Below are 22,913 nucleotides of genomic sequence, written 5' to 3'. Positions count from 1 at the left end.
CTACATCTGTAGCCACAGCTGCCTTGGGGTAGACTGACGAAAGTGTGGCTGCCTCCAACCACCACCAATCATTCATTCATGAGTCATAGTCCATTGTGAGCGGGTGAAGTGTCCTGCCCAAGGACACAACGGCAGCGATTTGGATGTCAATAGGTGGGAAGCAAACCTGCAACCCTCAGGTTTCTGGCACGGCCGCTCTACCCTCTACGCCATGCCGCCCCCTAATAAGTGATGAGGATTCGTCAACTTTCTCACTATTTTTTGCCAGTGGTGCCAGCTTTTTTGAAACATGTTGCAGGCATCAAATTCCAAATGAGCTAATATTTACAAAAAATAACAAAGTGAAGATGAAATAGCTTCACTCTGTGAAAAGTATTCACAGTGTGAAGATGAAATATCTTGTCTTTGCCGTCTATTCAATTGCATATAAGTTGAAAAGGATTTGTTGTCTTCTCTTTTTATTTACCATTTAACCAACTTCACTGCTTTTGGGGTTTTGTATATTGCTATACAAGCTTTACACTGACTACTTGGAAATAATGAGCAGATTCTTCATAGTGCATATCAACCTTGATGACCGCAGGAGAACATGAAGAGCGCTCTCAACATGGCCAAGTCCTCTGAGGCCAACCGCGCTCGTACGCAGGGGCAGCTACGCAGCAAAGAAGCAGACAACAATCGACTGACAGTGCAAGTGAAGGTTAGAGGAAAAAAGAAATGTCCCGAGATCTGCTGTGTCTGAAGTCATCCTTCTTCTCTAGGTACTGGAGCGAGCCCAGACTCAACACAAGGCGGAAATAGAAGAGCTGAAAGCGTCCTTGGCGTCTCTTACTGAGCAGGGCTCGAAGGAGAAAGAGGCCCTGAAGAAAGCATCGCGAGCGCACAAGCAGAGAGCCGAGCGCTTCGAGGCCGGCCTGGAAAAATGCTACAACCAGCTCAGGGACAGGGTGGGCCGATGGTCAATGGGGTCGGACCCTCCCAGTTGCTGTCGTTGACGCTTTGTCTTTACGCAGGACGTGCAGCTCACCCTTCTTCAGCAAGAGAAGGAAACCTGGACGCGAGAGAAGGAGCAGCTGAGTAAGGGGACCCACAAACTCGGCGCTCATGTGGGCTTTCTGCAAAGGTTGGTAGCTGCTAACTTGCACTTGCACACGACAGCCACTTTTAACTGTCTGCTTTTGGAATTACAATGTAGACAAGCCGACGGCCTCCCAGTGGACTTGCAGGTGGACACAGGAAGAGAGATGATAGATAATGAACAAATGATGAATATAGAGGTGTCGAAGGAGAGGGAAAAGGAGAGAAAGATAGAGTCGGAGCTGCTGAAGGAGGGAAAGAAGGAAAGAAAGGAATGGGACTGGCGAAAGGAAACGGACAGCGAGGCGGAAAGAACAGAGATTGCGCTCCTGAATGAGAGCGAGGACGACATAAAGGAGATGGAGATCCTTAAGGAGATTGAAGAGGACAGAAAGAGGATGAGGATTCTGGAGGAGGAGAGAAAGGAGATCGAAGAGGACAGAAAGCGGATGAAGATTCTGGAGGAGGAGAGAAAGGAGATTGAAGAGGACAGAAAGCGGATGAAGATTCTGGAGGAGGAGAGAAAGGAGATCGAAGAGGACAGAAAGCGGATGAAGATTCTGGAGGAGGAGAGAAAGGAGATTGAAGAGGACAGAAAGTGGATGAAGACCCTGGAGGAGGAGAGAAAGGAGGTGGAATGGCACAGGGAGAGGGAAACAACGAAGGAGGAACAGGACAAGGTGTGTGGAATAAACGTGGTCATGATGCAGCAGCAGCAGCCCGGCGCCAGCCACGCAACGCACAAGGTACAGGACACATTATTAGGTACACCCAAACCCTCCAATCACATTTGCAAAGATCGTGATGCTGGTGCAATTATAATGTTTTATGTACTATAATTGTCATATCGTCTGCGTTGGTGTGTTGGCCCAGCAGGAAGACCAGCTTGCTGAATGCTCGGCGGCCCTTGAAGAAGAGAAGAATGCGTCGCGAGAGAAGAACAACACAATTCAACAATATCAAAATCGGGTAAAGATGGGCGGTGTAAACGCTCCAATGATCCCCTGTGTTCATACTCGGCGCATGCTTTACTGAAGCAAATAACCTGCAATTAGCGCCGCGTCAAACGACGACTGCAGTAACAGCTGCGGCTGTAGGCAACATCCTGATGGGAGTGTTTATCACCTCCACAAGAGGCTGCATTTGAAGTTTCATGAGAGGTCAAGCATCCAGCAGATTTATCTCCCGTTGCATGTGCCGTAAAACATTTGCTTTCTCTACTGTTTTTGTTTACATTAGGCCCTTTTCCACCAAAACACTTTTGGTTCCTAGATCTATAAGTTCCTGTAGGCCCGTGTGGTTTGTGTTTCCACCGCATTTCACAGTTCTTTTTTGATTGATTGAAACTTGTATTAGTAGATTGCACAGTACAGTACATATTCCGTACAATTGACCACTAAATGGTAACACCCCAATAAGTTTTTCAACTTGTTTAAGTCGGGGTCCACGTTAATCGATTCATGGTTCAGGGTAGTTTATACAAATCAGGCTGATGATATATTGAGAAGTGGTTTACTATATTTCTACACTGATACAATTAAATAAACAGACAATACTAGGTCATCGTTTTTTTTTTGCTAAAGCATAAGTCATTGAAATACAAAGCAATCATAACCAAAGTAATATGATTTGAAAATAACGTGTCCCGAATTGTTCATAAAAAGTCAGTTTGTCCGCGATGTCCAACAGTCAGAAATTCGTCCTCTCAGTAAATGATGAATTCATGAGGGTCAGCTGTAGAAAACAATATATCAATAATAAATGTCAGTGTTTATCTCACGCATACAACACAAACACATCAACTTTAACATTAGCATTCTGTTCACGCGGGTTAAGGCTAATAACTACACAAATGGAGTGCCCCTTACTACTTTTACAACATATAATTAAGTAAACAGTTCATATTTGATGTTATTTACCTCATGTGCTGTCTTCTTTGTTTCACATTTACCCAACAAAGTCAGAATAGGAAGCAGCTGAGGTCGCCGCTTTGAGTCCGGCTTCATAATCCTCCGTAAATACCTTTTAAAAAACCACCTCTCGTAGCTTTGTGTATTGAACAGAAGTTTGTAAAAACGAATAAACAACATTGAAATTCACAGAGTTTAAAGACAACTGCTGAGTGAAAACACTCAAAAATAGTTTCACTGATCAGCACAAAGATGCCCCACAAAAGTCCCTGCATGTCAAAAGCTCATTTTTGGTCTTTTTCTCTGTGGTAAAGTTTTTTTTTAACCAGAAATACACAAGAAATAAACAAGTAGCGGCATATATTCTAATGGAGGTCGTGTGTTTAAAATAAGTTTTAGGAACACCCCTAAGTGTTCAACCGAACAGTGTTTGACAGCACAGCCCACTCCCAATAAGGTTTCTGGTCGTTTAGAAGAGTCCCATCTAGCTTGGCGGAACTCCAAAAGATTCCTGAGGAACTAAATCTACCCGGGTAGCTTTTGGTGGAAACACAGGGGGAACTTTCTCCTGAAAAAGTCCCTGCAGTGGAAAAGTCAGCTCAATTAATGCTGACTTCCTCCTCACCACTATTATTGCAACATTGCTTCTGGTTTTGCTGTGTTGTGCATTTTGTCTTCGTGGTCTTTAAGAGCTAACATTTGCTTTTCCACAAATCATTGGAAAAGTTAAAAGAATGGGCTTTTTTTTTAAAGGCCTACTGAAATGAGGTCTTCTTATTTAAATGGATATAGCAGGTCCATTCTATGTGTCATACTTGATCATTTTGCGATATTGCCATATTTTTGCTGAAAGGATTTAGTAGAGAACATCGACGATAAAGTTCGCAACTTTTGGTCGCTAATAAAAAAGCCTTGCCTGTACCGGAAGTAGCAGACAATGTGCGCGTGACGTCACGGGTTGTGGAGCTCCTCACATCCTCACATTCTTTAGAATCATGGCCACCAGCAGCTAGAGCAATTCGGACCGAGAAAGCGACAATTTCCCCATTAATTTGAGCGAGGATGAAAGATTTGTGGATGAGGATAGTGAGAGTGAAGGACTAGAGTTGTGTGGTCTTCTGTCCTCTGTTGTCCTCTGTGTTTCTTTATACACTGTGATTTCTATTTTACTGTTTTAATTGATTTTACCCTTTAAAATTGTTTTTAATCATATTTGTTTTTATATTGGTTTTTTTTATATTGGTTTTATATTTATTTATTTTTTTTATTCAGTCATTGGTGGAGCATAATATTGTTTTTTTAATTTTGTTTTTAACATGGCTGTGCAGCACTTTGGAAATGTTATTGTTGTTTAAATGTGCTATATAAATAAAGTGGATTGGATTGGATTAGGAAAAAAAAGCGAGGGCAGTGGGAGCGATTCAGAGGTTATTAGACACATTTACTAGGATAATTCTGGAAAATCCCTTATTTGCTTATTGTGTTACTAGTGTTTTAGTGAGATTATATGGTACCTGAAAGTCGGAGCGGTGTGGCCACGGGTGTGGTGACCACCAGTGTCTCTGAGGGAAGCCACGCAGCTGCAGGAGGACGCAAGCTCTGCTCATAACTACGGCAAGAGCCGACTTATTACCACAATTTTCTCACCAAAACCTACCGGTTGACATGTTCCCTTGACCGCTCTGTTCCATAGTAAAGCTTCAACGTCATTTTTCGGGAATGTAAACAAGGAACAGGCGGCCGCATTACACCGCTTCCCACCCATCTTTCTTCTTTGACGTCTCCATTATTATCCATCCATCCATCCATTTTCTACCGCTTATTCCCTTTCGGGGTCGCGGGGGTCACTGGCGCCTATCTCAGCTACAATCGGGCGGAAGGCAGGGTACACCCTGGACAAGTCGCCCCCTCACCGCAGGGCCAAGTCTCCATTATTAATTGCAAAACATTCAGCAACACAGATGTCCAGAATACTGTGTAATTATACGGTTAAAGCAGACTACTTATAGCTTGGATCGGGCAGGAAAAAAATGTCCGCTACAACCGGTGACGACATCATGCGCGTCATTATACGACGTTTTCAACAGGACACTTCGCGGGAAATTTAAAATTGAAATTTAGTAAACTAAAAAGGCCGTATTGGCATGTGTTGCAATGTTAATATTTCATCATTGGTATATAAACTATCAGACTGCGTGGTCGCTAGTAGTGGGTTTCAGTAGGCCTTTAACATAATATTGAATGAAAAAGAAGCCTCTCTGTGGTCAATTTTGTATACATTTGAGAAGTCCACAAAACTAAGATACAATTCTAACATCTGTGTCTTCTAGGTGGCAGAGCTTGAAGCGGACCTAAACAACACGAAGATCCAATGTAAACATCTTTTGCAGGAAATTGAAATCCTTAAAGCCGTACAAGGGGAAAAAGCCGATGAGGTAATAATCCTTCCATAATATTTTTTTGTGATGCATTCCAGATACAGTCGTACCTCAATTTAAGAGCTTACTTACCACAGTGATAAAGCTCTAAACTCAAAACTCTTGTGTCTCAAAAAACCACCACCTAGTTCACACTCACTTTCTTCATTTCCATGCTTGTAAGAAAGAAAGTTGTGCCAAACTTTAGCTGTAAGCTAACGCATGTTTGGGACGGACCTTATGTGGTTCCTGTGACATTTAGTGCAAGGGATGCTTGTGACTCCAATGTTTTCTTGCAACTTCAAGCACACCAATTATCCGGGAGACCGCTTTAATCTGAAGACAGCCTTAAGTTGAGGTAGCAAGTATCCTGCGACCAGTGTGTGACGCTCTTGAGCAGCATTTGCACGGCAGATAAATGACCTCAGGCAGCACGCCACCAAGCCATCCATCAAGTTTGATTTGTCCAGGTGAGGCAGGAGCTGCAAGGCGGTGTGGAGAACATCTCCGACACAATGAGGGTGGCTGAGCTCAAGCTCCTGGACTGCAAGGAGAAGCTGCTGCGCGCCGAGATGAAGTGCTCAGGACAGTCAGAGACCATTAGGCAGTTGCAGCTAAAGGTGTGCAAGCAGGACAGCTTACTCTCATCAGCCAGGGGAAGAATCATATTTGCTGCTGTCCATCATTATAACAAATATTGACCGTATTTTTTGGACTATAAGTCGCAGTTTTTTTCATATTTTGGCCGCTGGTGCGACTTATACTCATAAGCAATTTATGTGTGAAATTATTAACACATTACCCTAAAATATCAAATAATAATTTTTAGCTCATTCCCGTAAGAGACTAGTCGTATAAGATTGCATGGGATTTATCGATTAGGAGTAACAGATTGTTTGGTAAACGTATAGCATGTTCTATATGTTATAGTTATTTGAATTACTTTTACCATATCCGCCTCCGCTTGGGATGGTTTCCTGCTGGCTCCGCTGTGAACGGGACTCTCGCTGCTGTGTTGGATCCGCTTTGGACTGGACTCTCGCGACTGTGTTGGATCCATTGTGGATTGAACTTTCACGGTATCATGTTAGACCCGCTCGACATCCATTGCTTTCCTCCTCTCCAAGGTTCTCATAGTCATTATTGTCACCGATGTCCCACTGGGTGTGAGTTTTCCTTGCCCTTATGTGGGCCTACCGAGGATGTCGTGGTGGTTTGTGCAGCCCTTTGAGACACTAGTGATTTAGGGCTATATAAGTAAACATTGATTGATTGATTGATAATACAAACCCCGTTTCCATATGAGTTGGGGAAATTGTGTTAGATGTAAATATAAACGGAATACAATGATTTGCAAGTCCTTTTCAACCCATATTCAATTGAATGCACTACAAAGACAAGATATTTGATGTTCAAACTCATAAACTTTATTTTTTGGGGGGAAATAATCATTAACTTAGAATTTCATGGCTGCAACACGCGCCAAAGTAGTTGGGAAAGGGCATGCTCACCACTGTGTTACATCACCTTTTCTTTTAACAACACTCAATAAACGTTTGGGAACTGAGGAAACTAATTGTTGAAGCTTTGAAAGTGGAATTTTTTTCCCATTCTTGTTTTATGTAGAGCTTCAGTCGTTCAACAGTCCGGGGTCTCCGCTGTCGTATTTTACGCTTCATAATGCGCCACACATTTTCCATGGGAGACAGGTCTGGACTGCAGGCGGGCCAGGAAAGTACCCGCACTCTTTTTTTATGAAGCCACGCTGTTGTAACACGTGGCTTGGCATTGTCTTGCTGAAATAAGCAGGGGCGTCCATGATAACGTTGCTTGGATGACAACATATGTTGCTCCAAAATCTGTATGGACCTTTCAGCATTAATGGTGCCTTCACAGATGTGTAAGTTACCCATGGCTTGGGCACTAATGCACCCCCATACCATCACACATGCTGGCTTTTGAACTTTGCGCCTATAACAATCCAAATGGTTCTTTTCCTCTTTGTTCTGGAGGACACCAGGTCCTCTGTTTCCAAATATAATTTGAAATGTGGTCTCGTCAGACCACAGAACAGTTTTACACTTTGCATCAGTCCATCTTAGATGAGCTCGGGCCCAGCAAAGCCGATGGCGTTTCAGGGTGTTGTTGATAAATGGGTTGGGCTTTGCATAGTAGAGTTTTTTAACTTGCACTTACAGATGTAGCGACCAACTGTAGTTACCGACAGTGGTTTTATGAAGTGTTCCTGAGCCCATGTGGCGATATCCTTTACACACTGATGTCGGTTTTTGATGCGGTACCGCCTGAGGGATCAAATGTCCGTAATGTCATCGCTTACGTGCAGGGATTTTTCCAGATTTTCTGAACCTTTTGATGATTTTACAGACCGTAGATAGTAAAATCCCTAAATTCCTTGCAATAGCTCGTTGAGAAATGTTCTTCTAAAACTGTTCGACAATTTGCCTACAAAGTGGTGACCCTCGCCCCATCCTTGTTTGTGAGTTACTTAGCATTTCAGTACCCACCTGTTCCCAATTAGCCTGCACACTTGTTTTTATCAGTTTGAACATCAAATATGTTGTCTTTGTAGCATATTCAACTAAATATGGGTTGAAAATGATTTGAAAATCATTGTATTCCGTTTATATTTACATCTAACACAATTTCCCAACTCATATGGAAACGGGGTTTGTATGTTAGGTTAACATAGCAGGCACCTTCTCAGTTGGTTATTTATGCCTCATATAACGTACACTTATTCAGCCTGTTGTTCACTATTCTATATTTATTAAAACTTCAAAAAATCAAAATAGCCACTGGGAACTGATTTTTATTGATTTTAACCCTTTGGAAATTGTGATAATGTTCCCCTTTAAATTACCTTTCAAATGTCCATTCTTGGTGTTGGGTTTTATCAAATAAATTTCCCCCAAAAAGCGACTTATATATTTTTTTTTCCTTCTTTATTATGCATTTTCGGCAGGTGCGACTTATACTCAGAAAAATACGGTAGCCATTGAAATATATATGTTAAAATATTCTTTATATTCAAAATATAACATTGGAATTATAGGTAATTACATAAAATCTATTGATAATTATGACAGTACAATAGCGTACAAAAATTCAGAAGAAAAAAATCTAAACAGCAAAATAGCCATTCTCACATACATACATTTTCTACCGCTTGTCCCTTTTGGGAAGGCGGGGGGGTCCTGGAGCCTATCTAAAACCTAATTAATATTAACGCATCTTAAAACTGAGCCAAATCGTCAGGATGAAAGAGAAACACTACATTTATAGGATTTATTTGAACAGATCTTAGAATAAAGGGAACAGATTGAGGCTCTGAGCTACACTCATTTCCTAATCAAATACAAAATATAATAACCGTTGCTATAAAAATTTAAAATTCAGTTTATTGTAATATTGATACTGAAGCACTAAGTTTACCTCTGGACATTAGCTTGCAAAGTATTGAGGTGTTTGAGGTGAGATGCATCAGCAAAGAATACAACATGTTGCTTTCCAACCACTCAGGTGGAGGCTCAAGGGAACACGGTCAGGTCGGCTGTGGAGCGCAGAGAGGCTGCAGAGGAGGCCATGTCGAAGCTGCAAGAGCGAGTGAATGCCGTTCAAAAGTAAGACAACACTAGTTTTTTACAGCAGTTAAAGGCCTACTGAAAGCCACTACTACCCACCACGCAGTCTGATAGTTTATATATCAATGATGAAATATTAACATTGCAACACATGCCAATACGGCCTTTTTAGTTTAATAAATTACAATTTGAAATTTCCCGGGAGTTTTTTCTTGAAATCGTCGTGTAATGATGACGTGTACGCGTGACGTCACGGGCTGTTAGGAAATATGAGCGCTGCACACACACACAGCTAAAAGTCGTCTGCTTTAACCGCATACTTACACGGTATTTTGGACATCTGCGTTGCTGAATCTTTTGCAATTTGTTCAATTAATATTGGAGAAGTCAAAGTAGAAAAATGGAGTTGGGAAGCTTTAGCCTTTAGCCACACAAACACACGGTGATTCCTTGTTTAAAATTCACGGAGGTGAAACTTTACTATGGATCACAGCGAACATGGATCCCAACCGAATGTCAACCAGCAGGTTTCGGTGAGAAAATTGTGGTAAAATAAACGCTTCTTACCGGAGATCAGCTGAGCTTGCGCCGTCCATGAAGCTGCCATCGACTTCCCTGAGACATTGGCGTCAAGACACCCGTGGAGACACACCTCCGACTATCAGGTACTATTAAACTCACTAAAACACTAGCAACACAATAGAAAGATAAGGGATTTCCCAGAATGATCCTAGTAAATGTGTCTAAAAACATCGGAATCCGTCCCAATGCAATTGCGTTTTTTTTTTGTTCTAGTCCGTCGCTATCAATATCCTCAAACACGAATCTTTCATCCTCGCCAGATATGCGCGGTTTGCGGTCTCATCCGCGGATAAACCGCGGGTCGGGCGGGTGACATGATGAAAAAATACATTTTAATTAATTTCGGGCGGGTGGCGGTTGAACCGTTCGGAAATATTTGATGTACATGGTTCAGGGATCGGTATCCTTCACCATTCCAAGAGCCATTTAGGACCCGTGTCACAAAGCGAAAAGGAAATAGGGGACGCAAACATTCTCTATAATGACTGCCGGCAGTCACCCAGTTAATAAGTATTAGGGCGTGCTATGAAGCCATTGGCTTTGTCGCCTTCTACAGCATGCAAGATCTGCTTGTCAGTCCATCAACATGTTGTATGTGGCTTCCGCAGACACGCACACGACTGCAAGGCATACCGGGTGACACAGAGTACACTAATGGTTGTGGTATAAACAATTTTAACACTCTTAGTAATATGCGCCACGCTGTGAAGCCACACCAAACAAGAATGACAAACACATTTCGGGAGAACATCCTCCCAGTAACACAACATAAACGCAACACAACAAATACCCAGAATCCTTTGTATCCATGACAATTCCTGACTATTTTATACACCCCGCTAGCAGCAAACCCCGCCACCCCCACCCTCTTCGCTCAAATTAATGGGGAAATTGTCGTTTTCTCGGTCCGAATAGCTGTTTTTGTTGGAGGCTCCCATTAAAAACAATGTGAAGATGTGAGGAGCCATCAACATGTGACGTCGTCGTCTGCGACTTCCAGTACAGGCAAGGCCTTTCCGTTAGCAAGCAAAAGTTGCGAACTTTATCGTGGATGTTCTCTACTAAAACCATCCATCCATCCATCATCCATCATCTTCCGCTTATCCGAGGTCGGGTCGCGGGGGCAACAGCCTAAGCAGGGAAACCCAGACTTCCCTCTCCCCAGCCACTTCGTCTAGCTCTTCCCGGGGGATCCCGAGGCGTTCCCAGGCCAGCCGGGAGACATAGTCTTCCCAACGTGTCCTGGGTCTTCCCCGTGGCCTCCTACCGGTTGGATGTGCCCTAAACACCTCCCTAGGGAGGCGTTCGGGTGGCATCCTGACCAGATGCCCGAACCACCTCATCTGGCTCCTCTCGATGTGAAGGAGCAGCGGCTTTACTTTGAGTTCCTCCCGGCTGGCAGAGCTTCTCACCCTATCTCTAAGGGAGAGACCCGCCACACGGCGGAGGAAACTCATTTCGGCCGCTTGTACCCGTGATCTTATCCTTTCGGTCATGACCCAAAGCTCATGACCATAGGTGAGGATGGGAACGTAGATCGACCGGTAAATTGAGAGCTTTGCCTTCCGGCTCAGCTCCTTCTTCACCACAACGGACCGGTACAACGTCCGCATTACTGAAGACGCCGCACCGATCCGCCTGTCGATCTCACGATCCACTCTTCCCTCACTCGTGAACAAGACTCTTAGGTACTTGAACTCCTCCACTTGGGGCAGGGTCTCCTCCCCAACCCGGAGATGGCACTCCACCCTTTTCCGGGCGAGAACCATGGACTCGGACTTGGAGGTGCTGATTCTCATTCCGGTCGCTTCACACTCGGCTGCGAACCGATCCAGTGAGAGCTGAAGATCCCGGTCAGATGAAGCCATCAGGACCACATCATCTGCAAAAAGCAGAGACCTAATCCTGCGGTTACCAAACCGGAACCCCTCAACGCCTTGACTGCGCCTAGAAATTCTGTCCATAAAAGTTATGAACAGAATGGGTGACAAAGGACTCTACTAAAACCTTTCAGCAAAAATATGGCAATATGGCGAAATGATCAAGTATGACACATAGAATGGACCTGCTATCCCCGTTTATATAAGAACATCTCATTTCAGTAGGCCTTTAAAACAGTGAATTGTATTATTGGTAACATTTGTTTGGATAATATTCCATTAATCCTCCATCTGCACTGTTCTTTGGGACTTCTCAGTAGTTCTAGTGGATTTGTATTCAGTCATCTCAATCAATCCATAAACTGGTGACATAGTACAAACTTAGAGTCGCTAGCGGTCGAATACTGTCAACTTCTTCTTTCCATATACAGTGGTGGTCAAAAGTGTACGTACACTTGTAAAGAACATGATGTCATTGCTGTCTTGACTTTCCAAGCATTTCTACAACTCTTATTTTTTTCGGATGTAGTGATTGGAGCACATACTTGTTGCTCACAAAAAACATTCATGAAGTTTGCTTCTTTTATGAATTTATTGTGGCTCTACTGGAAATGTGAGGGTCAAAAGTATACGTACAGCAATGTTAATATTTGCTTACATGTTCCTTGGCAAGTTTCCCTGCAATAAGGCGCTTTTGGTAGCCACCCACAAGCTTCTGCTTACATTTTTCACCACACAATTGCTGCAGTTCAGCTAAATGTGTGACATGGACTTATTTCTTCAGCATTGTCCACACCTTTAAGTCAGGCCATTGTAAAACCTTCATTCTAGCCTGATTTAGCCATTCCTTCAGCACTTTTGACCTGTGTTTGGGGTCATTGTCCTGTTGGAACACCCAACTGTGCCTAAGACCCAACCTCCGCGCTGATGATTTTAGCTTGTCCTGAACAATTTGGAGCTAATCCTCCTTTTTCATTGTTCCATGTAAAGCAGCAGTTCCATTGGAAGCAAAAAAAAAAAGGTAAATGGGTTGTACTTGTAAAGCGCTTTTTTACCCATTTTTAAGGAGCCCAAAGTGCTTTGACAGTATTTCCACATTCACCCATTCACACACTGACAAGTGGAGCTGCCATGCAAGGCAAGGCGCTCACCAGGACCCATCAGGAGCAAGGGTGAAGTGTCTTGCCCAAGGACACAACGGACGTGACCAGGATGGTAGAACCCTCAGATTGCTGGCACAGCCACTCTCCCAACTCCACCACGCCGTCCCCAGAAATAGGCACAGAGCATAATACTACCACCACCATGCCTACCGGTAGGCATGGTGCTCCTGGGATTAAAGGCCTCACCTTCTCTCCTCCAAACATATTGCTGAGTATTGTGGCCAAACCGCTCCATTTTTGTTTAGGTGTACAGGACAGACAGAATGATGGCGGTGTAAAACAAAGAAGATCAGCAGCTCTTGGGCCAGGCCGAGGCCAGGTTTATCTCATTTAGCTGTCGCAGCAAGCAGCTTCAGCTCCAGAAGGTTCTGACTGCAGCAGAGAGCCAGCTGTTGGATGAAGCCATTTGTGAAATTCTTGAAGTTTCACAGAAAGATGCCCTGAGGTGCAGTCATTGGTGTAGAGGGAGAAAAGCAGTGGGGAGAGAACCCAGTGCTGGATGTGAGCCATCTTTTCCACAGGAAGCAATTTGTAGCCAGCACGGAATGACAAATCCAAATCCTACAATCAAGGCCGGCCTGTAACTGCTATTTTTGTATCTTTGTCCAGTTTCTAACTTCTGCCTGTAGGTTGGGTTCAATCAATCAATCAATCAATGTTTATTTATATAGCCCCAAATCACAAATGTCTCAAAGGACTGCACAAATCATTACGAATACAACATCCTCGGAAAAACCCACAAAAGGGCAAGGAAAACTCACACCCAGTGGGCAGGGAGAATTCACATCCAGTGGGACGCCAGTGACAATGCTGACTATGAGAAACCTTGGAGAGGACCTCAGATGTGGGCAACCCCCGCCCTCTTGGGGACCAAAAGCAATGGATGTCGAGCGGGTCTAACATGATACTGTGAAAGTTCAATCCATAGTGGCTCCAACACAGCCGCGAGAGTTCAGTTCAAAGCGGATCCTAGACAGCAGCGAGAGTCCCGTCCACAGGAGACCATCTCAAGCGGAGGCGGATCAGCGTAGAGATGTCCCCAACCGATACAGGCGAGCGGTCCATCCTGGGTCCCAACGAGCAGTCCATCCTGGGTCTCGACTCTGGACAGCCAGTACTTCATCCAGGGTCATCGGACCGGACCCCCTCCACAAGGGAGGGGGGGACATAGGAGAAAGAAAAGAAGCGGCAGATCAACTGGTCTAAAAAGGAGGTCTATTTAAAGGCTAGAGTATACAGATGAGTTTTAAGGTGGGACTTAAATGCTTCTACTGAGGTAGCATCTCGAACTGTTACCGGGAGGGCATTCCAGAGTACTGGAGCCCGAACGGAAAACGCTCTATAGCCCGCAGACTTTTTTTGGGCTCTAGGAATCACTAATAAGCCGGAGTATTTTGAGCGCAGATTTCTTGCCGGGTTGATGTGGATCAGACAGTGATCAGAAAGTCCTAAAGCTGCACGAGGAACAGTGAACATGACTGTGTAGCAGTGGCCCTGCCGGGGCCCTTAATACCATGTCTGGAATTGGGCAGTTGGTGGTTGACATTTGCTCCGATAAAATCCCCAGAATGATGAGCAGAAAGTCTCCACGTCTGCAAAAAAGTCAGCCAGCTGCTGGAACGCTTGAGGTGCTATTTCAGAATCAACCAGGAGAAATCCTGTGGTGAATAAACCATTTTACAGTTAACAAAAAAAAACAACTATCCATATGCGGGCATTATGCATGCTTTCAATACTGACATTTGTGCACCAACTTGTGTTTATCTAGAAGCATATTCCGTCTTCTTGTATGCAGTCCGTTCAGTAGAGATGAAAGTCCAGCTACAGTTGTGATCAAAATTATTCAACCCCCACACAATTTTGGTGTTTTAGCAAGTTGGACATTTATTCCGTATTTTGTTTATAGTCATATCAAATAAAGATGTGTGAAATAGACAAATGCAACCTAAATTTCAACACTGTATTTGACAAAATACCAAAAAAGGACATTGTTCTTAATATCTCATTGACAAAATGATTCAACCCCCTAGTTACATGCATCTTTAGTACTTAGTAGAACACCCTTTGGCAGTAATGACATCCTTCAAACGTGATACATAACCGGACACAAGCTTCTTGCAACCATCTACAGGTATTTTAGCCCATTCCTCTTGGGCAAAGGCCTCCAGTTCATTCATATTCTTGGGCTTGCGTGCTGCAACTGCCTTCTTCAAGTCCCACCACAGCTTTTCTAGAGGATTTAGGTCTGGCGACTGTGAAGGCCACTCCAGAGTCTTCCAGCCCTTCTTCTGCAACCACTCTGATGTTGATTTGGAGGTATGCTTGGGATCGTTGTCCTGTTGGAAGGTCCAACGTCTCCCAAGCCTCAGCTTCGTCACTGACTTCATGACATTTGCAGCTAATATATCCTGCTAGGAAATAGAATTCATTATGCCTTGAACGCGCTGGAGATTCCCGGTACCTGAGGCAGAGAAACAGCCCCAGAGCATGATTGACCCCCCACCATGCTTAACAGTAGGAAAGGTGTTCTTCTGTTTGTAAGCTTGATTTTTTCTTCTCCAGACATAACGTTGATTCATAGGCCCAAAGAGTTCCACTTATGTCTCATCACTCCATAGAACAGTTTCCCAAAACTTTTGGTGTTCGTCCAGACGATTTTTGGCATACTGGAGTCTATTTTACTTGTGCCTGGTAGTCAGAAGTGGGGTGCGCCTGGGAGTTCTGGCATGGAGGCCTTCATCTCGTAGTGCGCGCCTTAAAGTCTGGGACGAAACCTGCGTTCCCCCCTCTGCAATGTCCTGTTGTAGTTCCTCAGCTGTTACCCGGGGGTTTTTCACCACTGTACGCACACAGCATCCTCTTTCTACCACGCCCAGGTAGTGTTTCCACTGTGCCTTTAGCTTTAAACTTGCGAATTATGCTCCCAACCGTGTCTTTTGGAATGTGTAATGTCTTTGCTATTTTCTTATATCCATATCCTTTTTTATGAAGAGAAATTACCTCCTCTCTTGACTTCTTTGACCACTCCCTGGACTTCACCATGTTGCAAATACACCATTGACCATCTACAAGAAGCTGAGCGTCACAATCTTTGTCAATCAGTTTAATTGTTGCTCGTTATGGTTATAATCACATCTACGGGTGTTTTCAACACCTGATTGAAAAGACCTTATTCAAAATCTGTTCTTAAGAGTTATGATCTTCAAGGGGTTGAATCATTTTAAGAGAAATGACACTGTTTGGTATGTTACAAAATATAATGTTGTAATTCAAGTTGCATACGGAATAAATGTCCAACTTGCTAAAACACCAAAATTGTGTGGGGGTTGAATCATTTTGATCACAACTGTAGCTGACATTTGTGCTTCTTTGACTCTACTTTTCTCTGGGCTTTATAGGTGTATTCTTTTTTAAGTTTTATTTAACCAGGAAAAAATCCAATTGAGATTAAAAAACTTTTCTTCAAGGGAGTCCTGGCCAAGAGGCAGCAGAGTTGCACATAAAATCACATTCAAATGACAGGATGGACATCAAGTCCAACAGTTCCTGATCACGGGGGCGCCTTCAAATGCTCTCAGTTTAGATTTAAAAGCATTTAAGGATACACATTCAGTCCGCTTCCAGTCTCTTTGTAACATGTTCCAAGCACAAGAAACTGCAGAGACTAAAGCTTTTTTCACCAGCTCAGTGTCAGCAAAAGGGACACAGAGCAAGAACTGATCATCGGTACTTCTCTGTGTAACCAATGCACAAATACAAATCATGTTTCCATATGAGTTGGGAAATTGTGTTAGATATAAATATAAACGGAATGCAATGATTTGCAAATCCTTTTCAACCCATATTCAATTGAATGCACTACAAAGACAAGATATTTGATTTTCAAACTCATAAACTTGATTTTTTTTTTTTGCAAATTATAATTAACTTAGAATTTCATGGCTGCAACACGTGCCAAAGTAGTTGGGAAAGGGCATGTTCACCCCTGTGTTACATCACATTTTCTTTTAACAACACTCAATAAACGTTTGGGAACTGAGGAAACTAATTGTTGAAGCTTTGAAAGTGGAATTCTTTCTCATTCTTGATTGATGTACAGCTTAAGTTGTTCCACAGTCCGGGGTCTTGTTGTCATATTTTACGCTTCTTAATGCGCCACACATTTTCCATGGGAGACAGGTCTGGACTGCAGGCGGGCCAGGAAAGTACCCGCACTCTTTTACAATGAAGCCACACTGTTGTAACATGTGGCTTGGCATTGTTTTGCTGAAATAATCAGGGGCGTCTATGATAACGTTGCTTGGATGACAACATGTGTTGCTCCAAAACCTGTATGGACCATTCAGCATTAATGGTGCCTTCACAGATGTGTAAGTTACCCATGCCTTGGGCACTAATACACCCCCATACCATCACAGATGCTGGCTTTTGAACTTTGCGCCTATAACAATCCGGATGGTTATTTTACTCTTTGTTCCGGATGACACCACGTCCACAGTTTCCAAATATAATTTGAAATGTGGACTCGTTAGACCACAGAACACTTTTCCACTTTGCATCAGTTCATCTTAGATGAGCTCGGGCCCAGGGAAGCCGGCGGCATCCTTGGTGTTGTTGACAAAAGGCTTTCGCTTTGCATAGTAGAGTTTTAACTTGCACTTACAGATGTAGCGAACAACTGTAGTTACTGACAGTGGTTTTATGAAGTGTTCCTGAGCCCATGTAGTGATATCCTTTACACACTGATGTCGGTTGTTGATGCAGTACCGCCTGAGGGATCAAAGGTCCGTAATATCATCGCTTACGTGCAGTGATTTCTTCAGATTTTCTGAACCTTTTGATGATTTTACAGACCGTAGATGGTAAAATCCCTAAATTCCTTGCAATAGCTTGTTGAGAAATGTTGTTCTAAAACTGTTCGACAATTTACTTAAAAATTGGTGACCCTCGCCCCATCCTTGTTTGTGAATTACTTAGCATTACATGGAAGCTGCTTTTTTACCTATTCATGGCACCCACCTGTTCCCAATTAGCCTGCACACCTGTGGGATGTTCCAAATAAGTGTTTGATGAGCATTCCTCAACTTTATCTGTATTTATTGCCACCCTTCCCAACTCCTTTGTCACATGTTGCTGGCATCAAATTCTAAAGTTAATGATTATTTGCACAAAAAAAAATGTTTATCAGTTTTTACATCAAATATGTTGTCTTTGTAGCATATTCAACTGAATATGGGTTGAAAAGGATTTGCAAATCCTTGTATTCTGTTTATATTTACATCCAACACAATTTCCCAACTCATATGGAAACGGGGTTTGTATATTCGGGCAGAAGAGCTTTGTAACTAACAATGTTCCATTTTTTGTAAAGTTATGTTTAAAAAGATTTGTGGGGAAAAAGAGTTGCAATGCTGTCTACCGAACAGAGTTGGATCCACAGGGTAAAATTCCCACCCAGTCCCATGATAATGTGACAAGTAGTGCTGCATGCATTTGTCTGTGTGTATCCATCCATCCATCTTCTTCCTTTTATCCGAGGTCGGGTCGCGGGGGCAGCAGCCTAAGCAGGGAAGCCCAGACTTCCCTCTCCCCAGCCACTTCGTCTAGCTCTTCCCGGGGGATCCCGAGCCGTTCCCAGGCCAGCCGGGAGACATAGTCTTCCCAACGTGTCCTGGGTCTTCCCCGTGGCCTCCTACCGGTTGGACGTGCCCTAAACACCTCCCTAGGGAGGCGTTCGGGTGGCATCCTGACCAGATGCCCGAACCACCTCATCTGGCTCCTCTCGTGTGGAAGAGCAGCGGCTTTACTTTGAGTTCCTCCCGGATGACAGAGCTTCTCACCCTATCTCTAAGGGAGAGACCTGGAAACTCATTTGGGCCGCTTGTACCCGTGATCTTATCCTTTCGGTCATGACCGAAATCGCCACAGCGGGAATTTATCTCCCACGGCAGGATTATATTTCTACGTCTAGTTTATGTTTGCGTCCGAACAGTCATTTCTCGCCTCTTGTTCGCTTTTGTGGGTGAGATGTAGGACGCAAGGCGAGTAAAACAATACATTGCGACGTTGGCGTAAAAAGCGCCTTCTCACCAGTTAGCTCCCGCCGGCTAACTTCCAGCTAGCATAAAACCCTCACCTTTATCGACACTTTTCCCGATTAAGTGTGTCATTTCCAAGCCGGCATGTCGCAGAAGAAACGACCGTCCAGCTCTCAGAGGTCCTCGCAGGGCAAGAGACTCAGCGGTGCTTTGAGGGGGGATGAGGATGCGACATTCACTCAGCCAAGCATGTCCCAGGTCCAGAAAGGTCTGGAGAAGCTCTCACCTTCCCAGGTTAACCAAAAGAAGTCTTCCTGCAGTAAACCTGATTTCCAGCAGGTTGCAACAATATTTGATATGCTTTGATGTACTTTATTGCACTTTTGTATTGGGTAGTCGGGTCAAATGTTCTACATGCAGCAGGGTTTCCCCTACATATAATTGAGTGGGGTGTCCCGCCATGGCAAAATTAAAGCCACCAAACCTTAAATTAATATAAAAACATTTTTTTAAAGTGAAACCAAAAAGTCATATAATAAGACATGTGAAATGTCCGCATTATTAAGCATTAGGGACAGCGTGGCGCAGTGGAAGAGAGGCCGTGCGCAACCCGAGGGTCCCTGTTTCAATTCCCACCTAGTATCAACCTCGTCACGTCCATTGTGTCCTGAGCAAGACACTTCACCCTTGCTCCTGATGGGTGCTGGTTGGCGCCTTGCATGGCAGCTCCCTCCATCAGTGTGTGAATGTGTGTGTGAATGGGTAAATGTGGAAGTAGTGTCAAAGCGCTTTGAGTACCTTGAAGGTATCATTTATGACCCAAAGCTCATGACCATAGGTGAGGATGGGAACGTAGATCGACCGGTAAATTGAGAGCTTTGCCTTCCGGCTCAGCTCCTTCTTCACCACAACGGATCGGTACAACGTCCGCATTACTGAAGACGCCGCACCGATCCGCCTGTCGATCTCACGATCCACTCTTCCCCCACTCGTGAACAAGACTCCTAGGTACTTGAACTCCTCCACTTGGGGCATGGTCTCCTTCCCAACCCGGAGATGGCACTCCACCCTTTTCCAGGAGAGAACCATGGACTCGGACACACTTTGTCTGTGTGTATATATATATATATATATATATATATTTTTTTTTTTTTCAAATTAATCTATGGGTTTATACTGGGGAACGCTACTCTTCTGTTTGAAATGCCAAGATAAAATGTATAAAATGTACCTTTTAGGAAGGAAGATGAGTTGCATCAAAATAAGCTGGCGATGCAAGTGAAGCTGAAGGTGGAGGAAGAAGCTCTTCACCACAGCAAACAGCACTCGGACGAATGCGAGGCTCTCAAGCAGCAACTGAGTCAGTGCTCAAAGGAATGCGAGGCTCTCAAGCAGCAGATGGCTCATCGCTCAGGAGAATGCGACACTCTTGCCCGCCAACTGCAGCAGCGCTCTGCCGAGTGCGAAGCCCTCAGCCAACAGGTGCGCTTCTCCTAGTAAACGTTGACACCATCGAGGAATTAATTTGCCCGTCTTTAGGTCACAAACTTGACTGCACAAGCCCTGTCGAAAAAAGAGGAACTGCAGACCGCCAACCACGCGCTGGAGGTTGAGAAGAACAGAATAGATAACGAGCTGAAGCTTCTAAGACAGAGCAAGTTGACAGTAAGCAACACACCTTGAGCTCGTTGTGGATCTGTTCACTTCAGTTTCAGTTTATGTGGAACATGCACACCATACAATGTAATCATCACATATTTCCACTTGTTTCATTACAGCACAGTGATCCCATTTCTTTGTTCTCTGTAACAGAACAGTGAACAAATAATATACCATAGTAAGCAAACAAATATTAAATACATAAATAATCTTTATCGCAAAAGAAAAAAAAAGGGTTGAAGATGTTGATCATAATTCTTGTTGTGTGTACTTTGTGAACACTTGTAGTTTGAACAGTCTCTTAAAGTCAATCATATTGCTGCATTCCTTCATTTTTTTACTCATCCATTCCATCATTTAATTCCACATACTGATACTAAGGTTCTATTTCTCCTTTGTTGAGAAGAATTGTTGTACAGGCTTCAGGGTGGCAGAGGGGTTAGTGCATCTGCCTCACAATACGAAGGTCCTGCAGTCCTGGGTTCGAATCCAGGCTCGGGATCTTTCTGTGTGGAGTTTGCATGTTCTCCCCGTGACTGCGTGGGTTCCCTCCGGGTACTCCGGCTTCCTCCCACTTCCAAAGACATGCACCTGGGGATAGGTTGATTGGCAACACTCAATTGGCCTTAGTGTGTGAATATTTTCTGTCTATCTGTGTTGGCCCTGAGATGAGGTGGCGACTTGTCCAGGGTGTACACCGCCTTCCGCCCAATTGTAGCTGAGATAGGCACCAGCGCCCCCCGCGACTCCGAAAGGGAATAAGCGGTAGAAAATGGATGGATTGATGGAATTGTTGTACATTCTTGGCTAGCAAGTTATAGATTGCTTCATACATCATTTTACATGTTTGCAAATGCACCAATATTTTTAATTCAATAAATAAAGGGTTTGTATGTTCTCTATATTCAACATGATGTATTCTAATCGATCTTTTTTGTAACACAGTTAGTGAATGAAGCGCACATTTGTAGTTGTTTGCCATATTTCTACACAATAAGTCAGATATGTAACACTAGTGAACAGAAATAGACAATATCAAGTCATTTTTGGTCCAGAACATTCTTGCTAATTTATGTTGTATATTTTTCCATTAGGGTTTCCAGGTCCTTTTATCATCTATTATTACACCCAACAATGTGTTTTCTTTGAGTCTTGATGCGAGCGTGTCTCTTTTTAGGCGGAAATCCAGTTTGAGGCGCGCGTGAAAGACCTGCAGCTGAGTCTGGAACAGTGTGAGAGGCACAAGAAAAACATGCTGGACTACATCAACTTCCTAAAAAACTCTTTCCTCATGATATTCGAAGATTCAAGTCCTACTTTTTGGTCCACCGGTTTTCTATAATGAGGATTTTAATTTCTATTTTTTTAATTCAGTTTTTGGAAAAATCCTGTTTCAATAAAGTATTCTCATTATTGTCAAAAGGAGTAAATATGATTGTTCAAAAAATTGTAAAAACAAGGTATTTAAGAAACCATCCATCCATCCATTTCCTACCACTTGTCCCCCTATGGAAAAGTAAATAGAACTGCATTTGAAAAGGATTATCAAGCAGGGTGCACGATGTCTCAAATCTTGTTTGACCTTGACATCTAGTGGTGAAAGCCAATGAATAATCCCAATGCTGCTTGGAACAAACAGACTGTAATCAACATGAACAAGCAACCACATTTTCTTTGAGACGCTCAAATTGAACTGGAGCTCAAAGGAGTTTGACAGCCTTGTTGTAAAGTAACTGCATAAACAAGCAAGATGCATAAAGGTTTTTACTGTTGTACGTGCATACAAATGTTTTAAATGACATTTTACTCTTAAGATTATATTCCTCCTCTTTTTTTGAGAAGAATTGTACATTCTTGGCTAGCAGGTTACAGTTTGCTTTGTACATTTTACATGTTTGCAAATGCACCTAATTGTCGCATTTCAATAATTGTGATTTGATGAATAAAATATTTGCATGTTGTCTATATCCTACATCAGGGGTGCCCACACTTTTTCTGCAGGCGAGCTACTTTTCAATTGACCAACCTCGAGGGGATCTACCTCATTTATATATATCATTTATATTTATTTATTTATGAAAGAGACATTTTTGTAAAGAAGTTAAATGTGTTTAATGATAATACAAGCATGTGTAACACATATAGATGTCTTTCTTTCACAAAGACAAGAATATAAGTTGGTGTATTACCTGATTCTGATGACTTGCATTGATTGGAATCAGACAGTAATGATGATAACGCCCACATTTTCAAATGGATGAGAAAAAAAGTTGTCCTTTCTGTACAATACCACATGAAAGTGGTTGGTTTTTGGCATCTAATTCATCCAGCTTCCATACACTTTACAAGAAAAACATTGGCGGCAAATTCCGTAGCTTGCTCGGTTGACATTCACGGCACCCGAGGGTCTTGTGAGATGACGCTGGCTGCTGCCAGTTCATTATTATGAAAAAATGACAGAGAGGAAGGCGAGAAACACTTTTTATTTCAGCAGACTTTCGCGCCGTCCCTTCCGTCAAAACTCTAAAGGCCGACTGCACATTTCCTATCTTCACAATAAAAGCCCTGCTTCATGCTGCCTGCGC

At 43.3% G+C, this 22,913-nt stretch overlaps 1 protein-coding gene across 7 annotated transcripts in view; it reads left to right on the top strand.

Annotated features, from left to right (window-relative positions):
- The window catches only part of LOC133568838 (outer dense fiber protein 2-like), an 86,404-nt gene extending 64,104 nt beyond the window's left edge, over positions 1–22,300 (top strand). For 3 of the 7 annotated variants that reach the window (XM_061921009.1, XM_061921011.1, XM_061921008.1), the window contains exons 7-17: positions 584–700; positions 762–947; positions 1,014–1,123; positions 1,196–1,823; positions 1,951–2,046; positions 5,318–5,422; positions 5,875–6,024; positions 8,945–9,045; positions 19,908–20,151; positions 20,209–20,334; positions 21,506–22,300. In XM_061921009.1, coding sequence (XP_061776993.1) covers positions 584–700; positions 762–947; positions 1,014–1,123; positions 1,196–1,823; positions 1,951–2,046; positions 5,318–5,422; positions 5,875–6,024; positions 8,945–9,045; positions 19,908–20,151; positions 20,209–20,334; positions 21,506–21,670 — 2,028 coding nt within the window. In that variant the 3' untranslated portion in view covers positions 21,671–22,300. Of the gene's footprint in view, positions 1–558; positions 701–761; positions 948–1,013; positions 1,124–1,195; positions 1,824–1,950; positions 2,047–5,317; positions 5,423–5,874; positions 6,025–8,944; positions 9,046–19,907; positions 20,152–20,208; positions 20,335–21,505 lie in introns of all 7 variants that reach the window. The other 4 variants (XM_061921010.1, XM_061921014.1, XM_061921012.1 and 1 more) reach the window with 4 other exon arrangements.
- Positions 22,301–22,913: the final 613 nt, after the last annotated feature.

Source organism: Nerophis ophidion, linkage group LG14 (genome assembly GCF_033978795.1).
Source record: "Nerophis ophidion isolate RoL-2023_Sa linkage group LG14, RoL_Noph_v1.0, whole genome shotgun sequence".
NCBI lineage: Eukaryota > Metazoa > Chordata > Actinopteri > Syngnathiformes > Syngnathidae > Nerophis > Nerophis ophidion.
The sequence above is the reverse complement of the archived record's forward strand: the minus strand, read 5'-3'. Positions and strand labels throughout refer to the sequence as shown.